We start from the raw sequence: 27923 nt of genomic DNA, 5'->3' as shown, positions 1-27923 counted from the left end.
AGGCAGGCAGGAGGGTGAAGTGCCTGCACTGAGCTCCGCGGGACAAGCGGGAGCGGCACACTGAACACTCACGTTCAGGGCCTCCCCCGTCTCCAGATGTGCAGCAGTGATGTAGGCAGCCAGGGGGACCTTGCCATCCACGCCGCCCTGCAGGAAGCACAAACACGCAGAGATAGGAGAGGGCCTCAGGCAGGACGAGGACCAGCGTCCCCCACTCCCTCCCTGTAAAAGGTCTCTGAATCCCCTCCTTCCCCTGAACTGCCGCTGCCCCCCCCAAAGGCAGAGAGGGAGGGAGCATCAAGGAAGCTGAGCTGAGCCAAGCCCACCCAGCTGCCTGGGGAACTATCTGCTGTGGCTACACCATTACCTTCATGGACGTGTGGAAGAGCTTCCCCACGCTCTTGAAGCAGCCTCCGGGCAACTGGTAAATCTGCAGCCAGCTCAGAGCATCCCGGATGTTCCGGTCATCTAAGAAGATGTATGGCCTGGCCTGGCCAAAGCACTTGGCCACAAACGCTGTCAGCCTGCGGGGGAGAGAGAGCGTGGAAGAGAGGGACGAGGAGAGGGAAAGATCAGAGGTGGAGTTAACGAGAAAACGGACGAGAGAGAGGAAGGAAGGAAGAGAACGAAAGAGGCAAAGGAGCGAGTGAGGAAGAGGGCGCAGAAGGAGAGAGAGGTTGGTTCTTGGTCTGAGCTCCCTGCCACCATTGTTCTGCCATGTGCTCACCCCCATTGTTCTGCCCAGTTGCTGTCTCTATCCCAGAGGTGGCTGCATTCCCATAGCTTGTATGAGGCACTGTCAGCCTACCATGAGGGAAAAGGGGCATATACAATTCACAGCAGGAGACTTCTCTTCCCCATACAGCACTGGGAAGAGTCCTGAGGGGTCACTGACAAACAGACAGAATCATAGAAGATTAAGGCTGGAAGGGACCTCAGGAGGTATCTAGTCCAACCCCCTGCTCAAAGCAGGACCAACCTCGACTAAATCATCCCAGCCAGCGCTTTGTCAAACCGGGCCTTAAAAACCTCTAAAGATGGAGATTCCACCACCTCCCTAGGTAACCCATTCCAGTGCTTCACCACCCTCCTAGTGAAAAACATTTTCCTAATGTCCAACCTAGACCTCCCGCCCTGCAACTTGAGACCATTGCTCCTTGTTCTGTCATCTGCCACCACCGAGAACAACCTAGCCCCATCCTCCCTAGAACCCCCTTTCAGGTAGTTGAAGGCTGCTATCAAAGCCCCCTCATTCTTCTCTTCTGCAGGCTAAACAAGCCTAGTTCCCTCAGCATCTCCTCATAAATCATGTACTCCAGCCCCCTAATAATTTTTGTTGCCCTCCTCTGGACTCCTTCCAATTTGTCTACATCCTTTCTGTAGTGGGGGGCCCAAAACTGGACACAATACTCCAAATGTGGCCTCACCAGTACCGATTAGAGGGGAATAATCACTTCCTTCAATCTGCTGGCAATGCTCCTACTAATGCAGCCCAGTATGCCGTTAGCCTTCTTGGTAATAAAGGCACACTGCTGACTCATATCCAGCTTCTTGTCCACTGTAGCATCCAGGTCCTTTTCTGCAGAACTGCTGCCTAGCCAGTCAGTTCCCAGTCTGTTGCAGTGCATTGGATTCTTCTGTCCTAAGTGCAGGACTCTGCACTTGTCCTTGTTAAACCTCATCAGATTTCTTTTGCCCCGATCCTCTGATTTGTCTAGGTCACTCTGTATCCTATCCCTACTCTTCAGCATATCTACCACTCCTCCCAGTTCAGTGTCATCTGCAAACTTGCTGAGGGTGCAATCCACCCCATCCTCCAGATCATCAATGAAGATGTTGAACAAAACCGGCCCCATCACCCACTCCTGGGGCACTCCGCTTGTTACCTGTTGCCAACTAGACATTGAGCCATCTAGTTGTCTGATCCCCCAGTTCACAGACTCCAGGCTTCCAGAAAGCAGGGAATGAAAGCGATATCCCAGCACTTACCAGGTGTTACCTTCCTGGTCTGTGGTACCGAATGCGCTGTAGGAGCCGTCATGATGTTTATAGAGCAACTGCCTCTGGTACCCTGGAGAGAGGGGAATAAAATTACTGTCACCTACCACTGCCAGGAAGAGAGTATGTACAGAGTGATCATTGAGTGGGAGTAATTCAGTGTTTACAAGATCACTGACAGGTATTTACATGGGTGTCAGACAGAGGAATGGATGCCAGGAGAGTGGGGACAGGAGGCTATTGGCAGGGTGGGTGCCAGGCTGGAGACAAGTGGAGCTGGGCTCGGGGTACTTGCCGCTGCGCAGAAATCCCGTCGCCCGCTCCCTGATCTCCGGGGTCAGCTGTCCCGTCTTTTCCAGATACTGCAGCACGTAGACGATGGGGGCAAACAGCACCATGTTCTGCTCCCCGCAGCCACTGGGCATCTGCACCAGCCGGTCCAGGTTCTGCAGCGCCGTCCCCATGATGTCACCTGCCGGGGAGGGAGGGGGACAAAGCAGCAAGAAACCCAGATGGTGCAATAGGGATAAATCCTGATTAGCTGAGTGGTTAGTTCTTCTCCTGTTGGAATGTTCCATTATAGCATGGTGATGGTAGCTCTGCCCCTCGGTGGAATGTTCCACAATAGCAGCATGAAGCATGTTTTTTTGCCCCGCCTGTTAGCATGTTCCATTACTTATTGCACTGGGGGTGGAGATGTTTGTTCTCACCCTGGTGCAACTTTCCATTAAAGGGTATTTTCCTTTCCTTGGGAGGACTCACTGCTGTACATAGAGTTTCCACCCAGCAGAATGTCCTAGTGCAGTGAAGGTTTATTTTTAGCCCAGGAAGGGGAATGTTCCTTTACTCTGGGGTTATTTATTTTTCTTCCACTCCAAATATTCTCAGAGGGTGGGGTGTTTTACATCCCTGATAGAGCATTCCATGGTGTGTGTGCGTGGAGGGAGGGAGGGTGTTATTTTACCATTAGAGCAATGCAGAGTGTCGGGGGGTTGGTATTTTCCCTTTCAGGTGGAACATTCTATTACAAGGACTGTTCCATTACAACAAGAGTGGGTTCTCTCCATGGTGGAGTGGTCCATTGGACCAGGGAGGGGATGGGGATGAGATGGGGGTTTCTGTCTCAGCGTTCAGTGCCCGGGCTGGGATCAGCACTTGGAAGCTCAGCGTCTATAATCCAGACTTTACCAGAACCTCTCAGGTGTGACAAACCAGGGAGAGGGGACGGGGAATCCAGGCCTTTGCTCGTGCGATCACCTGGCGTGGCGGCTGCTGTTTCTGATCACTGCCAGAGGCTCCTGCAAGCAGAACAGCCTCTCTCCTGCTGGGTATTTTGGTGCACCCAGCCCCAGACAGAACCAGGAAACGCAGCCCTGGAAATGGGAGAACAATGGCCTGCACTTTGTCGGAGTTTCGGGTGTTCAGGGTATGAGCTTTCCCAGGGCCGTTCTCAGAAAAGCGGAGACTGGATCAGAGACACCTCAGAGTCTCCTGCCCACGCACAAAGAGCTGAATTCCTTACCCATGACAGAGATGGTGGCTCTGGCTGAACCTTCAACCACATCCGGGGGCAGTTCCAGGGACACAGAATCCTGTGCTGGATTTTCTGAGACCCAGGTGTCAAACAGGAAGAGAAATCAGGAAAACAGCCTTCGGAATCTCCAGAAAACTCTCCCACTAGAACCAGCTGTGCTCCTGCATCTGACATTCCCCTCCATGGAGCTTCCAGGCGATCCCACAGTCCCTGTCTCTCCTCCCCTCCCTGCCCCCTCAACTCAACTAGCTCAGGCTTCTCTGTTGTTCCACTTTATCTCCCCCGACCGTGGGTGCAAGAGCCACACCCTCTTTCAACTCCCACTGTCCAGAGAAACCTCCTTGATTTTTCCTGCCTCAGTGACTCCATCACATTTCAAACCTCAGAGGCAAAGCCACGTTTAGTCTATTTATCCAGACCCCTCATGGAAACCAGAGATGGGAGCAGAGCTCTGAAATCCCCTCTAGTCCATCCTCCAGGGACCAGTGCAGTTCCCTGTAGACTGGACCAGTCCAGAGTTGTATCCATGTCATATCTAGTTACCCAAGTGACACAGCTTTCACCCTTGTTCACTAGCAGAAGGGACAGTTATATTATAGATTCAGTCCTGCTGTCCTTATTCAGAGAGAGCCCCCATTGGCTTCCAAATTGGAATAAACTTCTATAGCTTGGCCAAGATGACAGAGCAGACATGACCACTGTCTATAAGCCTGTGAAGGCTCAGGAATTGGTTAGCAAGGGGCCATAGAAGGAGTAAGTCAGATGAAAGGGGGAAATTTGAGTCTGGATATTAGGAAGCACTCCCTTGCACTGAGCGCTCGGTGAGACAGTGGACACATGCCCCCAAGGGAAGAGGCAAGAGCCCCATTGCTTCAGTTATTTCAAGCTAACACTGGACAAAACCCTGACGAACAAAGACGAATCCTGTACTGGGCCCTGTCTGGACAAGATGTGATCTTACCTACCTCCTTTGGATGAAGCACAAAGACTTCTCCTGAGCCAACTTTCCCAGGGAGGCAGAGTCCCCCCCTACCCACCTGCACCCAATGCCCCATTTTCCCACCAGACCAGACCACCTACCTCCTTTAGGGCAAAGCAGGGAGCTGTGAGCTTTCTCTACCAGAACTCCCTCTGGCTATTGGGGAGGAGACAGCAGCATTGGGGACCAGAGAGGAGACGGAAGGAGGAGAGACACAGGGTTACAAATAAGCTATGAACCATGTCAGGCTTGCGTGAGAACCCCTCTCTCTCATGGATTGGCCTGGTTTCTTGCTCCATGCAACTCAGGGACCTAAGAGCTCCTGACAAGGATGCTTCCCGGTCTAGGGGCCTGTGCAGTGGGATCTGGTGAGGTGAGGGGATATGTTGGCTTAATCCATTATCTCAGCATCTCAGATAGGGCATAGAGGAGACAGGATCAAAGGGCACAAGTCAAGCCCAGATGCCAGGTCATGGGGGGGATGAGATTGCCCCCAGAAGAGGGCACAGAGGGATCAAAATTGGCATAAAGAGGAGGAAACTTCTTTCTGAAGCATGTCCTTTGATCCTTACTGGAGGGACCCAGCTAGACCATGGCTTAGGCCTGGAGATGCCAGTTAGTCCTCCTAAATAAGAGGGGGCAATTTCAACCCCAAACTTCACCCCACTGAATATGGGGGCTGAGAAAAACTTGATATTAGATTTCCTTGCCTTTACCTATGAGAAAAGAACCCAGCCCCACGCTGACCTGGACTAGAAGGGGTTTGATCAGTGTATCTGTCCGTCCTCTCACTGGTACGAATGGTACCTCCCCTCTACAGAGATCTTTGGTGGCCAGGGCCTCTGTGCTAAGGGTGATGTTCACCGACCCTGAAAAGAAGAGACAACAGATTGGACAGCAGCCATCCCTATGGAAAACACCCTCGGTTACTGCTGTAGACGTCACCTACCAAAGACAATGAATGGAACCAGGGACCTAGATATGAATGGCTCTATAGCCCATTCCCTGATCCTGCCAATGCCCTGGACCTGAAGTTGGACGGGAACTGGTGCCTTAGAGAGGAAAGTCTCCATGCCCATTCCCTGATCCCCCTGAAACAGGCAGTACCTCTCATCTGGGGCCTGATGGGAACTGGTGCCCTAACGCTAAAAGGCCACATACTCCATTCTTCTTGTCCAGTGCTATCCACACTGAAGTCCAGTAACTGGCACAATTGCCCCCTCCCTGGCTGTTTCTCCCTCACCCTCCTCACCTAGTTGTTTAGCTGTGACTCTCCAATGAAATGTCTTGGCTTCATCACCGCACAGGCAGCTGGTGTAGATGCAGCCCTCACACAACTCCAACTGGAAACTTGGGGACTCAGCCACGGTCACTTTGATCTAAGGGACACCAGTGATGTGCAAACAGTCCAGTAGATGATGAGGAATGTGCTCTCCCCACCTGCCCCCAGTGTGGGTCAGGGACCAAGGGGACCTCTCACCCACCTTGAGCCCGCAATCCTTACTGAGCTACAAACAGGACTCACCTGGATGCACTGTGGCAGATAATTGTAGACAGTGGCCTTCAGGGAGAAAGTCTCTCCCCGGATCACAGAGTATGGCAGCGTGGGCTCTACAAAGAAGGGCTTGAACGCCCGGAGGCTCATGGTTGGGGCGAGTCCAAAGCCCATCTCAGATGTGCAGAATGTCCCAGCTTTCCACTCAGTGATGGTGTCAGGCACCAAGACTGAGACATTCCTGTTTCCAGTGGGACTGAGGAAAAACCATGAAGAAATAAAATCCTTTAAAAGAAGGCACCAGCCAGCCATGTCTTTAGAAGCCCTTATTCCCAAAGCACTCAATTCAATGACTGCAATCAGAACAACCTGAACTGTGGGGTCTTTGAAATCTGGGCCCAAACCCACATCCCAGTTTTGTGGCTTGGGCCCATCTCTGTTCTTCACTTCTACCACAGACAGAATTTTCAAAGACTCACTGTTCAATTATGTTACACACACCAATAAACTATCCCATCCTGCAAACCGCTAAATGCCCTCAACTTCCGTTGAAGTCAACTGGGAGTCAACTGTAGATGACCGTTGAGTCTCTAACTTCCTCACCCAGCCCTAGAGAGCTCAGGGCTGGAACTTTCACTGTTAAAATTTCTGACAGGAATAATCCTGGTCCCTGATTATTCTGAGTCAGACTGGCTTTAGTTAGGACAAGGGTACCCTGCCTCAGGTGCTCACACCAACAGAACAAGATTTTGTCACCTGCCAGAGAGATTTCATTAATAATGATGGCTGGCACTTTCCACAGACAGCACTCATGACCCATAGATCTAAAAGCCTTTTACAAGCCTAGGTGAATATTATTACTCCTATTTCACAGATGAGGAAACCAAGGCTCAGAGGAACGAAGTGACTTTCCCAAGGGCAGGGAGAGTTAGTGGAAGAGCCAAAAAATAGAATCAAGGTCTTGTGACTCCCACTCCTGTGCGCTAGGAAGACAGTCAAATCTTGACGGTAGGTCCGGGGCCTGGCCTGGTCTATAAAGTCTATGCCCAGTTTACCACATATAATAGCAGTGAGTCTGCATTGAAGGAGAGCAGCTGAGTTAGTCAAGAGATTGTCATGTAGGTGACATCACAATAGCTATTAAGACAACAACCCTATGCTGTATCACAGAAGAGCAAATAACTTGCCAACGGATAATTAGATTTATGTCTCCAATAGAAGGAAATGTTTTCTTTGACCCTAGAGAATCAACTTTTGCTTGAGATGTATATAATGAGAATGTTATGCTGACTAAACACGTAACAGGGATATCTTCTATGAGGACAATGGGTGGACAGGATGGATTTAGAGGCAGCTGCCCCGGAGCAGGCGTTCTCAGAGACAGGTTGCTGTCAGTAGTGGAATAGTATAATATCCTACTCTTATACCAAACAAAAACCATAATGCTACAACAGGTTTGTTTCTCTGCATTCACCACCCTCCAGTGAATGGATTCGAACTCTTATGATCATGGACATCTAACAAAAGAAAATTGGCTGAAAGGACCCACAGTATATTCAGCTGAATATTTTCTTAGGCGTGCAACGCAGCAATACCCCCCGCTTTTGTGAAACACTAAAATCCGACTGAATACTTGGCCATCCAGGGTCATGTTAAGGTGATTAAATTGGGCCATTGCGTAGCGTTACGTACCCAACCGAAAACAAATTCCACATCCAGGTTTCTGGGAAATACTTGCGAACTTTCTCTTCAACTGGAGGTGTAGAAGGAGATATGGTGGTCCCAAGTCCACGGGTTGTGAGACTCCCGGGTAACGCTGGAGGTTACAAATGAGAGGTTACTCACCCTGTGTAATAACTGTAGTTCTTCGAGATGCGCATCCCTATGGGGGCTCAACTTCAAGTGTGCATATGCCTCAAGTGCCTTCAACTGGAGATTTCATTAGCAATGTCTGTTCAGCCCATGCACGTGCCCTTTACTACCTCATGCCCCACACCAAAGCTATATAGGGCTATGCAGGTGAACCACCCTCAGGTCCATCTCTATTGAAAAGTCTCAAAGAGGAAACACCAAAGCAGAGGAGCAGGAGGGCAAGTAGTGGATCACCACAGGGGGACACACTTCAAAGAACTACAGTTACTACACAGGGTACACCTTTCCTCCTTTTTTTAGCAGTGTCCTATGGGTGCTCCCCTCAGGTGACTCCTGAAAAGTATCCCTGCAGGGTGGAGAGAGCTTTGGAAGGGAGTCCAGAACTGAAGACAGAACTGCTTTTCCAATTGCTGCATTGGTTCTAGAGGCAAGTCATTTTGAACTTGTTCTTTTTCTATTTTAGACTCAGATCCTACCTCGTTTTCACTTGTGTTCACTATGTTAGATGTCCAATTGCTACCAACCTTTTTGGTGAAAACTGAAACAAAAAAGGCATTTAGCACTTCTGCCATTTCTGCCATGTTATTGTCTTTCTCCTCTCATTGAGTAATAGGCTTACCCTGCCCTTGGTCTTCATCTTGCTTCTAATGTATTTGTAGAGTGTTTTCTTGTTCCCTTTATGTCTCTAACTAGTTTAATCTAATTTTGTAACTGGACTTTTCTAATTTTGTCCCTACATACTTGTGTTGTTTTTTTATATTCATCCTTCATAATTTGACATAATTTCCACTTTTTGTGGGACTCTTTTTTGAGTTTTAGATCATTGAAGATCTCCTGGCTAAGCCAAGGTGGTTTCTTGCCATACTTCTTATCTTTCCTATGCAGTGGGATAGTTTGCTCTTGTGCTCTTAATAATATCTCTTTGAAAAACTGCCAACCCTCTCGAATTGTTTTTCCCCTTATATTTGCATCCCATGAGATCTTACCAACTCCCTGGGTTTGCTAAAGTCTGTCGTCTTGAAGGCCATTGTCTTTATTCTGCTGCTTTCCCTCCTACCATTCCCTAGAATACTGAACTCTACCATTTTATGATCACTTTCACTTTCACTGCCTTCCACTTTCAAATTCTCAACCAGTTCCTCCCTATTTGTCAAAATCAAATCTACATCTTCTCCCCTAATAGCTTTCTCCACCTTCTGCAATAAAAAGTTGTCTTCAATGCATTCCAAGAACTTGTTGGATAATCTGTGCTCTGCTCTATTCTTTTCCCAACAGATGTCTGGGTAGTTGAAGTCCCCCATCACCACCAAGGTCTGTGCTTTGGATGATTTTGTGAGTTGTTTATAAAAAGACTCTTCCACCTCTTCTTCCTGGTTAATGGTCTATAGGAGATCCCTACCATAACATCACCCTTGTTTTTTACCCCTTTTATCCTTACCCAGAGACTTTCAACAAGTCTGTCTCTTATGGGAGACAAGCCACTCTTCTGGCAGTTTGAAACTGTTCCCTTTGGACTGAGGGAAAGTGCTGAATAAAGGAAGTGAATTATGTATAATTCATGTAATTATCTTTTGCCATGAGTGCCTGGTAATTCACAATCCAGAATTGTAGGGTCACAGATGAATAGGACTTCATCCCTAAAAGGGCCAGGCACTTTTGATCTTTGTCTTAGGGGAATGACTTCTTATGATGTCGTTTAGCCCACTCATTCACCTTGTCCACCACCAGAAAATTAGGAGGGTAATGGGAGAGTAGGAGTTCAGACCCCTTACTGGGCACATGATAGATATATTTTTTATCATTCCTTTTGCATGCTGGTGGTCCACTGGGATCTGCCAAATCATTTTGGCAGGATTGAGGAGGTGTTCATTGACAGGACGGCCAGCTCTGGTTGGGGTTGCTGAAAAAAGAATGTTGAGCAATTTCTTCTGCAATTCCTTGACCTCCTCCAGAGGTGTCTGTAGGGAGCATGACACCCATTTTATAAAGTTCTGGAATTGTCAGAAATCATCAGCCATTGATGGAGGAGGAGGCTTTACCACCTCATCAGGTGAAGACAAGATGGTAGTTTGTGGGGTAGCTTCTTTGTCTGACCTACCCTTCTATTCCTCCAATGTCTTCTTCTGATGAGGTATGTCTTGGAGGGGGAAGATGGTATCTCCCTATCATCCAGTGGGCAGAGCTTACGACCTTGGAGAATTGTTGACAGTAAGCAGCCCAGGGATCCCAATAAGGCCACTGAGGCCCATACAAGAGAGGGGTTGTTTCCACCAGCCATGATGTCTTCCCTGAAATTCCCATCTCTCTCTCTCTGTTTCTCTCTTCGGATATCAGAGAAGGGGTTCTTGTGCAGATAAATAAGAGAACACTGGACTGATATTGAAGATACGGAAGGGAGGTCACCATCATCATCATCTTCCTCATCCTTTGGAGGAGTTCCCATTGAAAAGGATGGTGACTCAGGTGCTACTGAGGATGGATGTGGGCCCAGAGACGTGAGTCATGGTGCCGAGAGATGAGAGGTGCCTGTAAGTAGTGAAGACTTTGTTTCCTCTGCCACAGATAAATCCTTCAAGTACCTAAATTCTTGCAGTACTGAGCAGTGTGGCAGTACCAACAGAGCGCTCTGGCGGTCTCTAGCCATAGATTGTACCGTGGGGTTCTCCTGACCTGGCTCTGAAGGAGAGCAGAGGGAACACTTCATCACAAGAAGCTGCAGCTTGATCGCCTGTATTTTTCTTGCCCTGTATTTGAGGGCTGAACAGACATTATACTTCTGTGGTACATGCGACTCTCCAAGGCAGCAGGTGTACTTGGAGTGGCCATCCCTAACTGTGATGGCCTCCTGGCAAGCAAGACAACCTTCCAACCCCCGTGAACCAGGCATGCCCTACTGAGAAAGGCAAGCCTCCCGTAAGAGAGGGAAGAGGAGAAACCATCTTCAAAATAACAAACTAAGCTAAACCTATTAACTAATAAACTAGACTAAACTAAAAACTGGGTACAACATCTAGCCGAGGTATGCTCAAAGTGGACACACTAAAGCTCTGTATCAGGCCGAGGCGCTTGAGAAGGAACTGAAGGCAGTTTGCCCCCTCAGCTCTATACAACCTCAGTGAATGCATGGGCCAAACAGACCCCATTGTCAAACATCTCCGATCGAAGGCATGTGGGGAGCATGCACACCTGGAGTGGACCACCCACAGGGACACTACTTGAAGAAGAAGATTCAGTTACTATAGAAACCTCAGAATCATATTCAGAGTACATGAGTCTCCCATTTGGCTCAGAGGGACAAAGTCTGGATGTCAACCAATCAGCTGACAGGTTGATGTCTTAAATTACAGCCAACTCACTGACATTTCAGGGGGATGAGCCCCACAGTCACAGACAGCCCAGCACTGGGAAAGCAAGTTCAGGGCAAAGCAATATTTTGTCTCTCTGTTTTCCCATATCACTTGCAATCACAACATGGGCTGCTTACCCTGGACTCTGTGCTGTTTTCAGCTGCAAGACTGAGCCCTCTAGTAAGAAGCAAGAGGAGGCAAAAAGGATATCTAGCAAGTGCTTACTTGGGAGAAAAGTAGGTCTGGTTAGCATGGGGACTGTGCTCTCCAACTCAGTCACCAACATTGTTGTCATAGCCACAGTACTTATGCACTCTCTTGGCTTCTTGATATGGGTGTTGGACATGATTTTCAAGCCCATTTCCTGAAGAAAGAAAGAAAGGAAGAGTTTAGGCATCAGAAACCCATCCTTTCCTTTCCCTCTCCCATCTGTCCTTTGTCCCTCAGGCTGGTCATCTCCCTTATAAAGCAGGGACCCAGTTCTCCGTCTACTCTATGATTTGGGTCTCTCACTTTGATTCAAGGGGGAATTACTCATATCCCACAGCAGTGGGACAATGGGTCCCCTTGAGTTGATTTATCAGGCCTGACTCAACCAGTGCAAGTTTATTCTTCTTCAATGTCTACAAGGAATATGGGGAAGCAGCAATGTTCCTGTTGGACAGCTTTCCTAGGCTCCTCAATGTATAACAAGGCTGTTTCCTATTGGCCACAAAAGTCGGATACCCTCAGCAAACTGCCCAATGAGGCATCAGTGCTGAACTGGCCATCTAATATTAGGCATTCTACAATACTCACCCATAGAGAATGAAGAGCTAAAGTAACTGTTTCCTACTGAATGATATCATTTGGAGCCCTGAAAATGTCTTATTGGTCACTAATGTCAGGTGACTCATCCAGCCAATCAATGGAATATGAATGATTACTAAATCTATTTCCTAACAACCTGTAATGTCAGAGGCCCTGCTCCACCTAACCAGCAAGGAAGAATCAAAGATCATTACTCTGAACACCGTAAACACGTCAGGCTGTTGGGGATCGGGAGACCTGCATAAGAAGTCATCCTCAGACACTTGGTAAGGGTATCCACGGCGAAAAATATGGGGGAACAGTCCATAGATCTGGGGAAAGTGAGAAAGAGAAAAAAATGCCAGTCAGTGGAAATATGAGCCAACAAACATAGCAAAGATCTGTCTGAATGGTTGTTCCATGCTGTCATGTATGGAAAGTTTAGACCCATTGAATGAGATTGACTCTCAGTACAGGATCTCAGTCACTCTTCTCCATTTCTCCTATTTTCTTCTTGGAGAGGCAACACGGTCTGGTGTACTGAGCAGGAGACTGAGACACAGGAACTAATCCTGGATTTACCACTATGCACAATTGGTGCAGACCAATGATTTATGAAGCTTGTTTATCAAAGAATGCTGCTACATGGCTGGTGATCATGTAACCGCCAAAAGCTTCGGTGGTTCAATAAAATTTCTAACTCAATACCTAGCTAGACCACCTTAAGCACCTAGAAAAAGATGGATCCAGGTGGCACTCTGTCTTCAAAGAGGATACGTCCCTTTGTGATTTGTCATGATGATTTGAGAATGCCACTTCCCTTGCATGTGGCTCACATTCCCCATCTATATAGCAAAGATAATGGTACTATCTCCCTTCAAGGAGCACTCGGAGTGCCTTGGCAGGACAGCACTGTATAGGTGCAATGTAGTCTTCTTCTCTCTCTCGCTCGCTCTTCCTTTCACACAGAGACAGGCATGGAGCCACTTACCATGGAGTTGCTCAGTTCTCTCTCTGGCCTCATCAGTAGGACGCTCTGATCCACAGCTCGGACAGCGCACAAAGATTTGGGAGCTGCCTGCAGCTGGAGACTGACCTCGGATCCCGGGAGGGCCTCATCCTCTGAGAACCCCATCTTCACCTTGAAGGGGAAAAGGGGAAAGAACATGGGAGGGGAGGAAGGGAGGGCTTTCAGGGAGAGAATGCCCTCTGGTGATCAGTCTGCAGGTCACTAGAGCAGAGAGAAGCCCCACATAGTCCAGGGGAAGGGAGTCCAGTAGGATTCACCTCAGGTGGAGCCAGTTGCGTCAAGAGAGAATGAGGCAGCTATGGGAGCAGGTGGCCCATGAGATGGGATTCTGAAGGGTAGGACAATGGAGCAGGGGAAGTAGCTTGAATACCTAACACTCCCTGCAAGTAATGATATTAGAGATGCCTGAACATCAGAACACGGCAGCACAACCTGATCTTCTCTGCACACCTACGCTTCTCTGAATATTACATCAAATCCAAGGGCTCAGTCCTCCTCTTCAGACTCTCCATGGCACTGGCCTAGGTTTCCTAAAGCACAATCATAGCTCCCCGTGACAGCTCGGCTCCCATGGAATAATGGAGCTGTCAGGCCTCAGCCTTGAGACGTCTGCGTGTAGGACACAGAGCTCTCTCAACTTGCAGTTGAGGAACTTGATTCCAAAAAGATGTTAAAATGGTCACAGATCTCAGCCCCTTCCGAGCCCAGGGTAAAACCCTCTTTTCTTCCACTAGCCTTCCCCTAAGAGCCTCGCCAAAAACCACACACTGAATCTCTACCCCAATCACCCAGTTACACACAGCCACCCACATTTATCCTACCCTCAGGACCTAGCTGCATTCCTTCCCCAGACACATGAGCTCCGAGGCCCTCAGCCAGGAGTCCTACCTCATTTTTGAAGCACATGGAGACCCTGAAGGAGGCGCTGTCAGCAATGATTCCGCCAGTGGGGAAGATGACATAAACTACAATGGTAGGAGCTGGGGCATAGTCAGAGGTGAAGACCAGCAGGATGAAGAAGGAACCTGTTACCACTGGATGGGAGTGGGGGGAAGAGAGAAGGGGGGAAAAGAAGGGTATGTTTCCATCATCAAAGGTACCAAGATCTTCCCCTTTTACCATCACTCTTTCTCTGCCATTTTGCTCCTTTTCTCCCTGTCTTTGTTGCATGGAAACGGGTTACTCAGAACCAAGGAGATTTCCAGAGAGGCCCATGAAAAAGATCAATGTCCCCATGGATTCCTCAAGCTCTGACCTGCCATTATAGATCAGCCAGAGGATCTACCTGTCTCTGAGCATCACTTGAGGGGGGCTGAGAGCTTCAGCTCTTTGGATGTTAACAGATGTCAGTCCCGCGAGGAGTGAGATTCCCAGAGTTCCCCTATGTGGCTTACGTCATGGAGCAGGGCTTGTGGGGACACAGCAGAGCATAGAATCATAGAACATTAGAGTTGGAAGGACCTCAGGAGGTATCTAGTCCAACCCCCTGCTCAAAGCAGGACTAACCTCAGCTATATCATCCCAGCCAGGCTTTGTCAAGCTGCAGCTTAAAAACCTCTAAGGATGGAGATTCCACCACCTCCCTAGGTAACCCATTCCAGTGCTTCACCACCTGCCTAGTGAAAAACTTTTTCCTAATGTCCAACCTAGACCTCCACAACTGCAACTTGAGACCGTTGCTCCTTGTTCTGTCATCTGCCACAGTTGAGAACAGCCTAGCTCCATCCTCCCTGGAACCCCCTTTCAGGTAGTTAAAGGCTGCTATCAAATCCCCCCTCATTCTTCTCTTCTGCAGACTAAACAAGCCTAGTTCCCTCAGCCTCTCCTCATAAGTCTTGTGCTCCAACCCCCTAATAGTTTGTGTTGCCCTCCGCTGGACTCTCTCCAATTTGTCCACATCCTTTTTGCAGTGGGGAGCTGAAAACTGGACACAATACTACAAATGAGGCCTCATAAATGCCAAATATAGGGGAATAATCACTTCCCTCGATCTGCTGGCAATGCTCCTACTAATGCAGCCCAGTATGCTATTAGCCTTCTTGGCAACCAGGGCACACTGCTGACTCATATCCAGCTTCTTATCCACTGTTACCCCCAGGTCCTTTTCTGCAGAACTGCTGCCTAGCCCGTCGGTCCCCGGTCTGTAGCTGTGCATGGGATTCACTGTGTAGAAGAGGTGCCTGCACTTACTGTTTGACGGCCCGACAAAGAAAGTCTTCTGACCTGAAAAGACGATCCCCACTTTCCCAATGACCTAAGGGAGAAGAGAGAGGATGAGAGAAGGGCCAGGAAATGCCAGAAATATGGTCAATAGCTTGACAGCATTACCCAGACTGGGCTCTCCACGGATGGTGACTCAGGGCGTTTTCCCCTCCATGGCACCAGCTACAGTTGAGCCACTGGGCAGGGGGATAGATGGCTCAGGACGATTCACGGACTGGGAGATGAAAATTTTTCCCTGTCAGGCTCCAGTTCTGATCTGGTCCAGGGTTAGTAGTGAGTGAAAGTCCTACCCATTTGACAGCTGATTGATGGACTGTGAATTTATTTAAGTTGCCTTGTCCCTAATGGCACAGATGCCCACAGTGAATAACGGGAAACAATAAATAAATGGCCACTACACTGGACATCTCAGTGAAGAGACCAAGGACTGGTTGGGCTATGAATGTTGAACTCCCCTCTGGCCCCCCTAGTGGTGGTTTCTCAAATGCAGAGTTGAGAGAGAGAGAGAGAGAGAGAGTGTGTGTGTGTGTGTGTGTGTGTGTGTGTGTGTGTGTGAGAGAGAGAGAGAGAGAGAGAGAGAGAGACTCTGCCATTCTCCAAGTTATTACTGTTCTGTGCAAACAGGCTTTGTGTCTCTAGGGGCTGCAGATCCAGCATCTTTAACCCATCACCCCCTTGCATTTCCCTAGCAACTCACATAATAGGAGAAATCTACACTCTTGGGACCATAACTCAGGTCTTTCTGGTAGATTCTGAAGTCCACCTGGATCCTCTGCTGTCCGCCACAGGGCAGTATTCCGGGCACACGTACAATCCTGAGGAAGCTCTTGGTGATGGTGTACAATGACTGTATGAAGTGGTAGGCATTCTGGTAATACACATTCACTGTTCCTGGCACGTATGCTGGGTCATGAAGCAGGAATCTCCCCTGCCAGAAAATAAACAGTGAACTCTCTGGGTTAAATCCATCAGCTGAGAGATTGATTCTGGGATTAGTGAGGGTCAAGATCCTAGACATGATTTAGACATCCTAGGCCAAATTTATCCCTGGACTAGCATAAACTTGCTCCCAAGCTATCCATGACTGGAAGAATTGAGAGATGCCAGTTTAGAAGATCCAAAGTAATGTGCATCAGAGGAGCAGTTTGGTGGGAAGCCACAAACTGGAATATCCAAAGATGCAAATCTGAATTATGGTTCTTCATTAGAACAGGCATGGGGACAGATGTCTGCAGAGCAATAACCCGGTTCTGGAAAGCTGTATTAGCCCCTGACTTTCACAAATCATGAAATGTCATCTTCCTCACTTACCGCCAAAGAGACTGAGTCACCGTTCCAATCAGTCGTGTTCAGCTCAAAGGAAGCTCTCCCAGAGTCATCTGTGATGTACATCTGGTCAAACTGCAGCCTCCTGTAGCTTACGACTAGGTAAACTGATGTGTTATTCAATGCTTTGCCTTGGTGATCGACGATTTTAATCTGAGAATCACAGGGAGAGAAGAGGAACACAAAGCGGTTTCATCGATGTATGGAATGTCCAGCTCCTTCTTACCCCAATCGCCATCAGTATCTTCGTGGGCAGAGAGAACACCCCAATTGCCATCAGCGTTACCAGCACTACTCTTAGAGTTATCATCCACTCTACTGCCACATGAAGAGACAGAACACAGACTCAGCAGAGGGTTGCTCGGGACCCATGCCTGTGGAATTCCATACTTTCGAATGTTTGGGGTTTCCTTGAGGTCTAACCCTGAACTCTGAATCCCTAGTTTTTAGTATCTAACATTCTTACATGGGGTATGCATTTTTTACCCTCAAGTCACAGGTTTGTGCCTGAGTCTTAACCACACCTTAACCAAGTGTTTTGGCTGGGAATTAGTATCTATGGAGTCCCAGAGCTTATGCTGAGGACCAAGCACGGTGAGAAGACAGCTGAGAAGACAGTTGGGAGCACATTATTTCTGCTGTTCTCTCTGGAGGGTTTAGTTAAGAATTACCTTCCCTGTGTAGATCTCTCCAGTGTAGTAATAAGGATTAACCTCCTCAAACGTGGCCGTCCCAGCTGTCCTGGAGATGAAGAAGCTGTAGGAGGCATTGACCCGCACCTCTGATTGAAAGGGACAGGAGAAGAGATGGGAGAGAGGGAGACAGAAAACAAAGAACCATCCCACGGGGCGATTCCACTACAAAGCGGGCCCTTTGGTGACACAAACGTGTGTTAGGCTGCACACACGTTATACCTCCGAGAGATGGTGCTCACAGGATGCTGGGTACTACTGATGGCTATAAAAGAGCTGTCCGTGACACACCATGAGACCAGACCCCACCACCCCTATGAACCCACAGAGCAGCATCCAGTGCTGAACCTGCAAGACTGGACCGCCCCACCCCACTTTGGGCTCAAAGGAGGACCTGTCCCAGTGCCTCCTGTGAGCCTGGATCTCAGTGCTCCCAATCGATTAAGAGCAGGGCTGACAGTCGCGGATGTCCCTGATAATACCGGTGCATCTTGATTCAAGTGCCTTTCCTACCCGCAGAGACACCTTGGATGTTACCTGTGCCATCCTCTACCAGTGCGACTACTGCATCTATGTTGCTGCTGTAATCAGGGGAGACTTGGTTGAAGATAGACAGATTCACAGATGTGGAGAAGCAGCCCATCTTATCAGTCTGAAAAAGAGAGAGCCAGGTCGTTGGGGCTGGGACAGGACGGACAGATGTCATGGAATGAGCTATGTCTGTCTCAGAACACAACCCTGCTCCGAGGGAGCTCAGCCTGCTCTGTGCTGGAAGGCACTTTAAGGGAGTGCTATATTGCCGTTGGCAGAGTGCTTCCGAGCGCGGGTAGACAGATGTACTAGCTCTGCTTAAACTAGCACGCGAAACATAGCAGCATGGCTGCAGCCTCGCTGTTATTTTTAGGGCCCTAGATCTGCAGAACTAGCAGATGTCTGTCTATCCATTCTGGGAAGCACCCTCCCAGCGGCTGTGTAGACACACCTCAAGAGTTAATGATGGAAGTCTCACTAAAACACCGTTGTTTGTTGGTGCTGAGCCTTTGGGTTTCTCTCTGCCCCACCACACAAGACAGTGTCAGCAGTGGCTGGATCTCAGGACCAATGCGAGAGAGAGGCAGGCAGGCAGGCAGCTGGTTGGTGGTTTTGGGGTGGAAAGGGGTGAATGTTGAGGTTGTCACTTTTGGGGTGGAAAGGCCTCTCTGAAGAGGATTCTACTCTGTTGCCCCTCTTAAAAGGCTTCTCCAGCTTTCTGGTGTTAATATATGTTACTGTAAAACTGAAATGGTTCAGTGGGAAAAAATAACGTAAAACAAGCAAGGTTCCAAATGGGGAATAAAAGAGAATAGGCAAGGGATCAAATACCAAATAAGGGACAACTGCCAAGATTATTAACAAGAACAACAGAGGTCATGGCAGCTGGTTCTGGGGCCAGGGAACAAAACCAGGCTGTAGGCCTGGGGTGAAATCAATTCAAAATAACAAATCTTGCATTGAATCCCTTTCCCCGCGGCCCACCTAGGCAGGCATCACAGCTCCCGCTGCACCTTGCTAAGTGCTTCACCTGGTTGTTGTAGTCTTGACAGATAGGAGGTTGCTGCGTACTCTGGAAATACCACCAACTCTTCTGGCACAGGCTCACCTGGATCTTCCCCTGCACGCCTTTCCCGTAGGTGTATCTATGTGAGAGGGTGCAGGGGAGGAGACACGGAGAAGGGCACATACAAAGCAAACAGAGGAGTCTCTCTGGGTGGGTGTTCTTTAGTGTAGCACCAGAATTTCAGGGATATTCACAGTATATGGAGGGTATCACGGTAGATGCAGCTGGGCAACTAACAACAATCACGATTTTGTCCAAGCTCAGGCACTAAGCAGAGCTCAGCCTAGTCAGTACTTGGATGAAAGACCTCCAAGCAAAACCTAGGGGCTGCAGGTTTTGTGTACTAACTCCAGTACCCCAAGAGATACTAGAGGTGTGATACTGCAGGATATGGTGAGGCTGACTCAGTGAGTGGGTGCTCTTCGTTGTCAAGCTAATCCACATGTCCTGGCCAAATTCCATCGGGAGCCATCCCATTCCGCTGCCCTGGAAGTATCATCTGGTGAAACTGCTCTTCCTTTCCCCGCTCATTCTCTTGTTCTGCGGAGTGACTAGCACAGAATAGCTGCTCTGCTCCAGCCCAGAAATGGGTGCATTTCCGTGGCTGGGTGATCCCTGCATATGTTCTCTGTCAAAGGAACTAGAGCAACGGGAGATAATTAATCATGAGTGTGATTTTTCTAGCTATTTAAAGACGTCAAAGGGCTGCCAGGGATGAATTTGTCCTAATATAACTGAGACACAGTGAATACATTGACAGTCACTCAGTTAAGCGTCCCCTTTCAGGTTCCCCTCGTAGGGGTGATGGGGGAGGTGGCATTGCTTATCCCAGGCTGGAGTTTATTAGCAATTCCCTCCCCCCCCCCAATCAGCCACCTCACCTGCCACACACGCGGAGTGGAAAGGTTTTATCCAAAGCGTAAATCTGAGTCGGCGCCTCAAAAATCACTTCAAATTTTGGCAGGACTGGAAGGAACGAACCAGACAGAACAGAGGGAAGCGTTACATCCTGGTAAGGAACAAGTCATCAAGAGAACGAGCATGGGGATGGACCGCGGTAGGCTTGGGGATCCCATTTTTGTCTTTTATGAAATGCAGGTATAGTTCCACTCCTGCTGGATTCTCCCCTTTGCTGATGTTGGTGCTGAATCTGTGGCTCTGTAAGGGCCCCAAATAACAAGGAGTTTGTCCGTTAAGGTCCCTGACCTTATGACAGCTGTTGTAATGAGTGGAGAGGGAAAGAGGCTGCCATAGCTACCAATGTGCTCCATTGCACCTCTAGAGAGAGATCAGGCAGAAAACACTCAGCCGTGAACCCTTTCTCCAGGAGTTTTCGGAAGCGGAGTGCACAAATTCAACTTTACCCCCTAGAAATAACCACTAAAGGGGGGGGGCTATTTTCAAACACATCCATGTGATTTAGGAGCATATGTCCCACTGAAAATACAGGGGCCCTGTTCTCCTATGGCACTTGGGCTCTTTTGAAAATCTCCCCCTAACATCCTTGGTACAGTCAGATTTGGGGATCAGAAGGAGCCAGCTGTGAGAGAAAGTTCCAGTGCTGCTGTTCTCCTGTTATAGCTGCCCCAGTCTGTACCTAACTAGATCAGTATGTACACACAGCTCTCTTTGTCCACATTCACCCAGGAGTTCAGCGAATCATCTCCTTACTTAGCAATATTCAGGGACATCGTCTCATATCAGCCCAGATTTGATTCTCTTCCTTGTGAGAGGTGATTGCTTCCAAGGAGAGACGGTAATTCCCCATCCATCCACAGGAGATGTCCCATACCAAGATGCAGTTCCTCTCCCCAGGTGTGATCTGTTTCCCCCATATAAAATTACCCCTGCTCTATAGCTGTCTTTCTCCCCAGTCGTACCGTACTCCTCCACGGAGAAGCTGCTGTGAGCTTTCTCGTTGGCCACGCTGATTATGTACGTCCCCAGTGGGGGCTCGGCAGCTAACTGGAAATACAGATCTGCAATGCCTTCCTGTGGAGCCACATCCAGCCATTGTCCAATCCGGTTATTGTTAGGGTCCTGCACCCACAGCAGAGAGGAATAATTAGTTGCTCCAGCCTCTAACTGATTCAGAATCTACAATATTCAGCTATTTCAAGGGTTCTAGATGATATTACCTAAGATATTACCTAACTGGCCTGGGTTCTCGAATCCAAGCTCTAAAGTTTCTAGAATCAATTTTGTCTTAGGCTCCATATGACCTCGATATTCTAGAAATCCTGAAGACCATATAGTTGTAGCTTCTACAACCAGTGATGCTCTGATCTAGAGAAAAGATCTCTGAAAATTCTAAACTGTGATAATAAAGGTCCAAAGTGAGCGCCCATTCACACTGGTGTAAACCTGAAGTAACTCCGATTTGCACTGGTGTAACAGAACAGAACTTGGTTCAAAGTCTCTGGAATACAGAGGGAAGCCCTGAAGACATCTAAGTTCTAGAACCCTTAACTTCTCAAACGGAAAATATAGACCTGTGGCATCTACACAGTCAAGAATGTAAACAAATGATTGCAACCTGCACAAAAAAAGACCCTTTTTTTCTGTGGCACTCACCTGAAGGAACACCAGCGGGTACTGGGGGAAAAAAAGAGCAGCAATATTAGAAGAGAGAAACGCACTCTCAGCAGTGTAAACAATGCATTGGAAACACAAAGGTGCTCAAGGACAGCAGTTTGATCAATGACTTAGGGGCTCAGCTCCCGGACAAACAATACTAATTGTGTAAGGGCACAGCTACACGAGAGAGTTTACTGCAGTGGGGCAGCTGCATTGCTGTAAACACTCTGTGTAGCTGCTCTAAGATGACAGGAGAGAGCTCTCCCATCAGCTTAACTACTTCAGCCCCCGCGAGCGACAACAGTGGGGGAGACACTCCCAATGACAGAGAGCTGTCCACACCGACGCCCATGTCGGTGTAACTTGTGTCACGCAGGGGGTGGTTTATTCCCACGTTATGCCGACAGAAGCTGCAGTGTAGACATAGGCTAAGGATCACCAGAGAAGCGTAGGCACTGGCACAGCCCATTACAGTGAGGCCTGGAGAGCGGAAGTGTGTAAAAGCCAGGTTGGTAATCACCCATGTTTACAAATAGATTATTCTCCGATAGTCCCCGCCTGAGGGAGCCCCTCCCTGTTGGGCCCAGCACCGACGCTGCTATGGAACGTTCATCCCTTGGACGAGTCCCAGGTCACTTGTCGCCTGAGGGAAGCCCTCACCACTAAACAACCGACCCCTTACAGTACATCCAAGAGGAGGCAGTGGTGCACTCCTACACACCAGTTTTCCTGTGACATCCCTTGAGTGAAGGCTGCATGTGCACCGCCAGCAGAGGGCGCTGATAGACACGCAATAAGGAATTGGCATTTACAACCTTCCTGCATTGGGCGGCCATCTTGCTGACACAGGCAGAGGTTCATCCTCAGCACTTGGACACACTCCCCTCTGCCTTTAACCCTGCGTTGCCAGTTGTTATTCTGGGCATTATTACTCTTCTGCAGACACTGGACAAACATGGCCCATGTGTATATTTGGGGGATAAAACAGAGTCGGAACTTAGACAAGGATGCGGGGGAGGGCAAAGAGAGGGAATACGGATCGGGGGCAACTCCCGCATATCCTCACACGTCTCACCGTGTCATTGAGTGGAATGAAATCCTCATTCAGGGTCACGATTCTAAATTTCACTGAGAGGGGAAAAGAAAGTGGAGCATATTTAGAAGACGGAGACTTATCAGCTACTTACCTCTGTCCTGCCCTGCAGCTTCCCCCTGCCCCTCTATTCTTGTCCTGCACTCCCCACACAGCTCTGTTAGTGCCCCCTCAGTCCTGCCCTGCAGCGCTCCTACTAGTCCAGTCCTTATTCAACCTGCCCCTCCTTTATATGCACACAGAGTATAAATCTGTGAGTAGTATCGATTAAGTCACCAGCACACACACAAACACATGTGCATTCCCAGCACATTCACCTACAGATAACTCACGTGTGGCCTCCTGGAGTTTCGCAGTCATCACAATGCTACACACTGTGGCCACTCACAACTTCACAGCAGCAGCAGGGATATCACTCAGATTCTCCTGCTCCAAGAGCCCTGGCCCTGACCACTCAAGCTAAAGGAGAATCTCCATTAACTGTTACCAGTGTAGGGCCTATGACATACTGCTGAGCAGTTCGCACTCCATCCAGTAGAGGGCACTGGGGATCACACATACATTAGGCAGTACATAGGGCAGCTATGCTAAGGGAATCCTTGTGTGGGGTAAAGTTGCCATGGCTGGTGGTGCAGAGGCACGCTGGGAATAGGCTGAGGCTGGAAAAAGGCATACAACACATTGTTCTCTGGTGTTCCTGGACTAGTGGAATGGCCCTTTGTGACAGAATTCACCCCTATATTCATACCATACACACTCTTGTAATATTTTTTGTATAAGATATGCCTTGTAAGGTATCATTTGAAAACTAATATCTTGCTGGTCAATGATATCATGGTGGAACATATGTAGCAATACCATATGTAAAGTTATAAATTCCCCCTAAAAGATGTTGGTGGTACAGGTTCAAACCCACCTAGCCCCGACTAGACAGAACTGGTCAAACAGGTCTTAAACAAAGAATATATGTTTACCTCAATTTACATATAAGTTGTAAACAGGGTCCTCAGACAGCGAGAGGGGGAAGAAGACAGGAGACAAGAAAAGTCTGCATTTCAGCAAACAGAGGTGAGAAGAAAGCACACGGAACTTCTTTCACCACCAGACACCATGTCTCCTTCTTTACTGTTTGAACAAACTTTGCTTTGAGGGTTAACTGTCAGGCAAATGCACCTCAAAGGGGGACTGGACTATAAAAGTGAGGAGCAAAAAACACCCCAAGTTCTCTCTCCCTACCCATCTCTCTCTTCTCACCGAAGGAGACAAGAGGAACAGTCATTGGATCTTGGGAGCAGATCCTGGCCTGAGAGTTTGGTCAGCAATATTACTGAAAACATGTGGTAAGAGACTTCACTTTGAACCAAGTCTGGTTTGTTAGGCTTAGCAAGCATTTTATCTTTATTTTTCTTGTAGCCATTTCTGACTTTAATGCCTCACGACTTGCATTCACTTAATATCTCTCTCTCTGTAAGTAAATAAACATGTTTTGTTCTTTAATCAAAGCAAACCCAGCGTTGTGAACTGTTTGGGTAACTCCATTTAAAGTAGCAGAGTGTTGTATGTTGAACGCCATGGAGGGCAACAGACCTAATATATCTGGACTGCCCAGGAGAGGCCAGACAGTGCAGAGCACACATTTTTGGGGAAAATCCGAGACTGGGCATGTGTTGGGGTCACCCTGCAAGTAGTGGCCAAAGCTGCTGGAAGCCAAGAATGTGGCTAGTGTTTCCCGACAGGCTGCTGGGGTCAGAGCTGTTTGACCAGGGCTATGTCCATACACAGACACTCAGGGTGTGACCTGCATATTGTTTGGTTGTTTGGGAGCTACAGCAGCAAAGCATTGTGAGGCATCCCAGGTTGCAGGACACAGCCCCTCGCTGCTCTGGATTGCACCCCAGAAAGGCATACCCTTAGTGGGCTGGTCAAGCCAGCACGAGTTAAAACAACCTAGAGGCAAGTCTAACTTATGCTGAAGGCTGAAATGGCTCCCAGGGTTAGAGAAAAGGATGGAAGAGTGTTGGAAAACCACCCAGGCCCCCCTTCTCAAAGGGATCTGCCCCAGGGTGTGTACAGGGGCTCGTGTATGTGAGTGGACGCCACACATATAGGCACTACCTCTCCTAGCTGGAGCTCTCACCTGTCTGTCCTGGTTTGTAAATGGGCTTGTCTGTCTGGATGAAGGTGCCGCTGTTGACTCTGCGGATCAGGACCGTCTTCTCCTCGTGAATATCGATCCTGCGGCCGGTTATGAACAGTTTGATGCTGGCAACCTCCTCTGTGCTGTTAGCTGGAAGTGCAACCTGAATATGAAGAGAGAGAGAGTGAGCAGCCCCCAGATTAACTCCCTGGGGTCCTGGCCAGGAGCAGGGGAAGGAAAAGGGGAACAGCTGAACCATCCCCCCCACACCCACTGATATGTAACTGGAAAGTCTCCACTCCACTCCCCAGATGCATATTCAGCTAGGAAACCACCAGCCGTGTGCTTCATCCATTTCCTTACTGGCCAGGAGGCTGCAATTGCAGGGAAAAGGTGGCAAGTGATCCCTCTGAGCCCTCGTACACAGGGGGGAAGGGTGGGCAAAGGCCCCAAGAGGACAGAACGGTGGGCGATGTTAGCAAGGAGGCATAGGGGAAAGAGAGGGCTGCAGTGTAATCATCAGCCACTTGCACCATGCCAGGTCTTTAGGGGATTCTGTGTGGTGACAGCAGGCAGCCCAAGTTGTGTTCGTCAGGGGGAAAACCAGCGATCCAGAGAGAGCCACAGGGTCTGCCTGCATCCAGCAGCCTCAATAAAGAAAGCACAGCTAAGGCCTAGCCCTTGTGTACTGGAAGAGTTACTACCTGGGCAAGTCCCCCTCACCCCAGATCTCTGCAAAGATTCTCTGCTCCTGGTTATCAGCCCTGACAATGCAGCTTATAAATAACATGCACACACGTTAACCTCTGCCTGCTGTCAGCAGCCTCTGTGCAAATTGGATTGTTGGGTGTCAGTCCCGTCCCTAGCATGACCAGTGCCCATGTCACACAAACCACCATCACGCTTGGCACTAACTCATTGGCTCTCTCAGCAAAGAGGACATGGGTGGAGCATGGACCTGCCCTGCTTCCCCCTGCTTTGCGTCCTTCCAGGGCAGAATGGAGGGACGTTAGTGGGGCTGGTGACTGTGGGAAACTTATCCACGTTGTACGTGACCCGGGGATAACTACAGGATACTGCCACAAGGGGCTGCCAAGCCAACACCTTTCCCTGCGTTACAGTCCTTGATGAGAGGGAAACATTGGAGGAGGAGTAAGAGCATCGGGAGGGGGAGGCTCACCTGGAACTTGCCACAGACAAAGGTCTTTTCCTTCGTGATCTCTTTTTGCAGTAAGACATCGTATCCCCCAGAGCGCTCCAGGAGCAGGGTCGTGTACAGCTTCACCGCCTTACAGTTGATATGCACGCAGGCAACCTGGGATGACGGGTAGTGGAGGTCTGCAGGGATCACCACCACGTAATGCCTGCAGCAGGGAGGAAACAGCATGCAATGAATCGGAGTGAGGGGTCAGCGAGAGGAAGGAGCACCCCATAAACACACACTGCCCAGCAGCCGCGGGCAGGACAGCTCCTTACAAGGCTGTGCTCAGATATCGTTTAAATGTCGAAAGCAATGGGGATCCCACAAAGGGGGTTAGCTGACCCCTCACTAGTAGGCAATGTCTCCTGTTGATTTTGGGTGGAGGTATCTCTAGGTTCAGTTTCTTATCTTTACTCCACTCTTCTTCTTGGACTCCCCTAAACAACTCCTCTCCCTCTTTGGTGTTTACACCCTCCAGATACCCGTCACTTCCGATGCTGCAGTCTAGCTGGCCCAGTGATCTGGCCTGGTGTGGCAAGGGCTGGATGCCAGACTACGTGGGCCAGGGGTCTTCTCTGGAAGTGCCTGAGGCAGGATGTGTGACCTGCTGGACGAATGATTTGAGGCAATATGGAAGGTGGGATACCAGACTCAATGGCCCGTTGGTCTGACCTGCTGTGGCAGGAGGCGGGATGGCAGACCAAATGGAAAAATGGTCCATCGGTTCGAGTTGTTCCCCTGATGACTGGGACTGAAATGGAGTTTTGGCGTCACTCACAGTATGGGTGAAGTGGCCACGAAGTGCAGCAAGCAGCTCAGGATGATGACTGTCCACATCCTCCCAGGAGTCTCACAGGGTGTGGGGAGCAGTGGCTGAAATGTTCCTCTTCCACCAAGGTTTCTGAAGCTGCTGCTGGGTAATTTCCTTTGGGGGATGCCTGAGCAGAGCGATGGGAGGGGGCTTTGTCTTCCCCCCCATCTCCCTTTGTCTTCTTCCCGCGATTATACTCCCCAGCAGCAAGAGGGGTGTATCGTACAGAATGTCCCTTAGCCAATGACAGCCTCCTGCATTCAGTCCACCAATCAGGACACGGTGACCCCCTCCAAAATCCCTGTAGAGACGTTCGACCAAACTGGCTTTTCTTGGGTAAACAGCTTGAACGTTGCTGCTCAGTGACCCGGGCCTGGCGCTGATCCCCTGTCACTTGTATCCCTTTGTTCTGGCTGGAGACGGATTGCCCATTGTATTGCCTCCTGGGAAGGCAAAGAAGGCTATTGTGTCGTGCAATAGGGGCAAGGAGCCTGGAAGGCTTGGGAGGCTGTGGGATCTGGATATGAGATACGGAGCCCTTCACCTGTGGGGCACCCCCTAGGCATTCTTGGGGTCCCTTTGGACTCCGAACTGTAGAGCTGGAAGCCATTCCCAGCAGACAGCCTGTCAGTCGGCTTTGTGAAATGCCCATGCATGAAGCACAGGAATTCCCAGTCCCTGCCCCCGAAGGAAAGCCCGCATCGCACGCAGCTCTGCTTTGCCCCCTTGTTGACGGGCTCGGTAGAGAAGGCAGCGGTTGAGTGGGCCAAAGAGAATGGGCAACCTTCTGAGCCACAGGCTCCCCCCAACGCTGGGCGAAAAAGCAGTGCCGCAAGCCCGCGCTTGGGTTGCCTTAAACCTGCATCTTGAGGCCGTGCACAACAGCAGACACAAACATTTCACCACAGCCCTGGTGGTGCCCATTGTTTGCAGCACCTGGGATGAGGGTCTGAGTTCAGCTCCAGGGGAATTGGTGCCATCTAAAATGGTTAGTACGCTGGGGTGGGAAGTCACAAGGGGTGCAGCTCTCCAGGGGCAGCTGCTCCTCCAGACTCCATCACACAACGTGGTGCCTTGCAGTGGGAAAACCCCTCAACAGCTGCTGTTAGCCATGCTGGGCACTCTGAAATGGGTGCTCCAGGTGTCTGAGGACACCATGGAGCAGCCAGAGCTGCATGGCACTACTGGGTGTGATGCACAAAACCAGTTCTGTTAGAAACTC

At 49.3% G+C, this 27923-nt stretch overlaps 1 protein-coding gene across 1 annotated transcript in view; it reads right to left on the bottom strand.

Moving 5' to 3' along the window:
• LOC137141949 (alpha-2-macroglobulin-like protein 1) overlaps positions 1-26727 on the bottom strand; it is a 32824-nt gene extending 6097 nt beyond the window's left edge. Inside the window, exons 1-26 of the mRNA XM_067531067.1 lie at positions 26669-26727; positions 25870-26053; positions 24690-24852; positions 22535-22587; positions 21457-21477; positions 20763-20922; positions 19764-19848; positions 18847-18961; positions 17823-17937; positions 17265-17374; positions 16579-16746; positions 15965-16195; positions 15235-15298; positions 13933-14078; positions 13006-13155; positions 11451-11589; positions 7699-7759; positions 6037-6262; positions 5764-5890; positions 5259-5380; positions 4613-4667; positions 3521-3604; positions 2294-2470; positions 1990-2071; positions 368-524; positions 73-147 (exon numbers count right to left, since the gene is read on the bottom strand). Of these exons, the coding sequence (XP_067387168.1) occupies positions 73-147; positions 368-524; positions 1990-2071; positions 2294-2470; positions 3521-3604; positions 4613-4667; positions 5259-5380; positions 5764-5890; positions 6037-6262; positions 7699-7759; positions 11451-11589; positions 13006-13155; positions 13933-14078; positions 15235-15298; positions 15965-16195; positions 16579-16746; positions 17265-17374; positions 17823-17937; positions 18847-18961; positions 19764-19848; positions 20763-20922; positions 21457-21477; positions 22535-22587; positions 24690-24852; positions 25870-26053; positions 26669-26727 (3129 nt within the window). The remainder of the gene's footprint in view (positions 1-72; positions 148-367; positions 525-1989; positions 2072-2293; positions 2471-3520; positions 3605-4612; positions 4668-5258; positions 5381-5763; positions 5891-6036; positions 6263-7698; positions 7760-11450; positions 11590-13005; positions 13156-13932; positions 14079-15234; positions 15299-15964; positions 16196-16578; positions 16747-17264; positions 17375-17822; positions 17938-18846; positions 18962-19763; positions 19849-20762; positions 20923-21456; positions 21478-22534; positions 22588-24689; positions 24853-25869; positions 26054-26668) is intronic.
• Positions 26728-27923: the final 1196 nt, after the last annotated feature.

This window comes from Emydura macquarii, unplaced genomic scaffold, assembly GCF_026122565.2.
Source record: "Emydura macquarii macquarii isolate MOO-44397 ecotype Brisbane River unplaced genomic scaffold, CSIRO-AGI_Emac_v2 contig_3122, whole genome shotgun sequence".
NCBI classification, from domain to species: Eukaryota; Metazoa; Chordata; order Testudines; family Chelidae; genus Emydura; species Emydura macquarii.
Note: the sequence above shows the minus strand (reverse complement) of the source record. Positions and strands in the feature narration are given on the sequence as shown.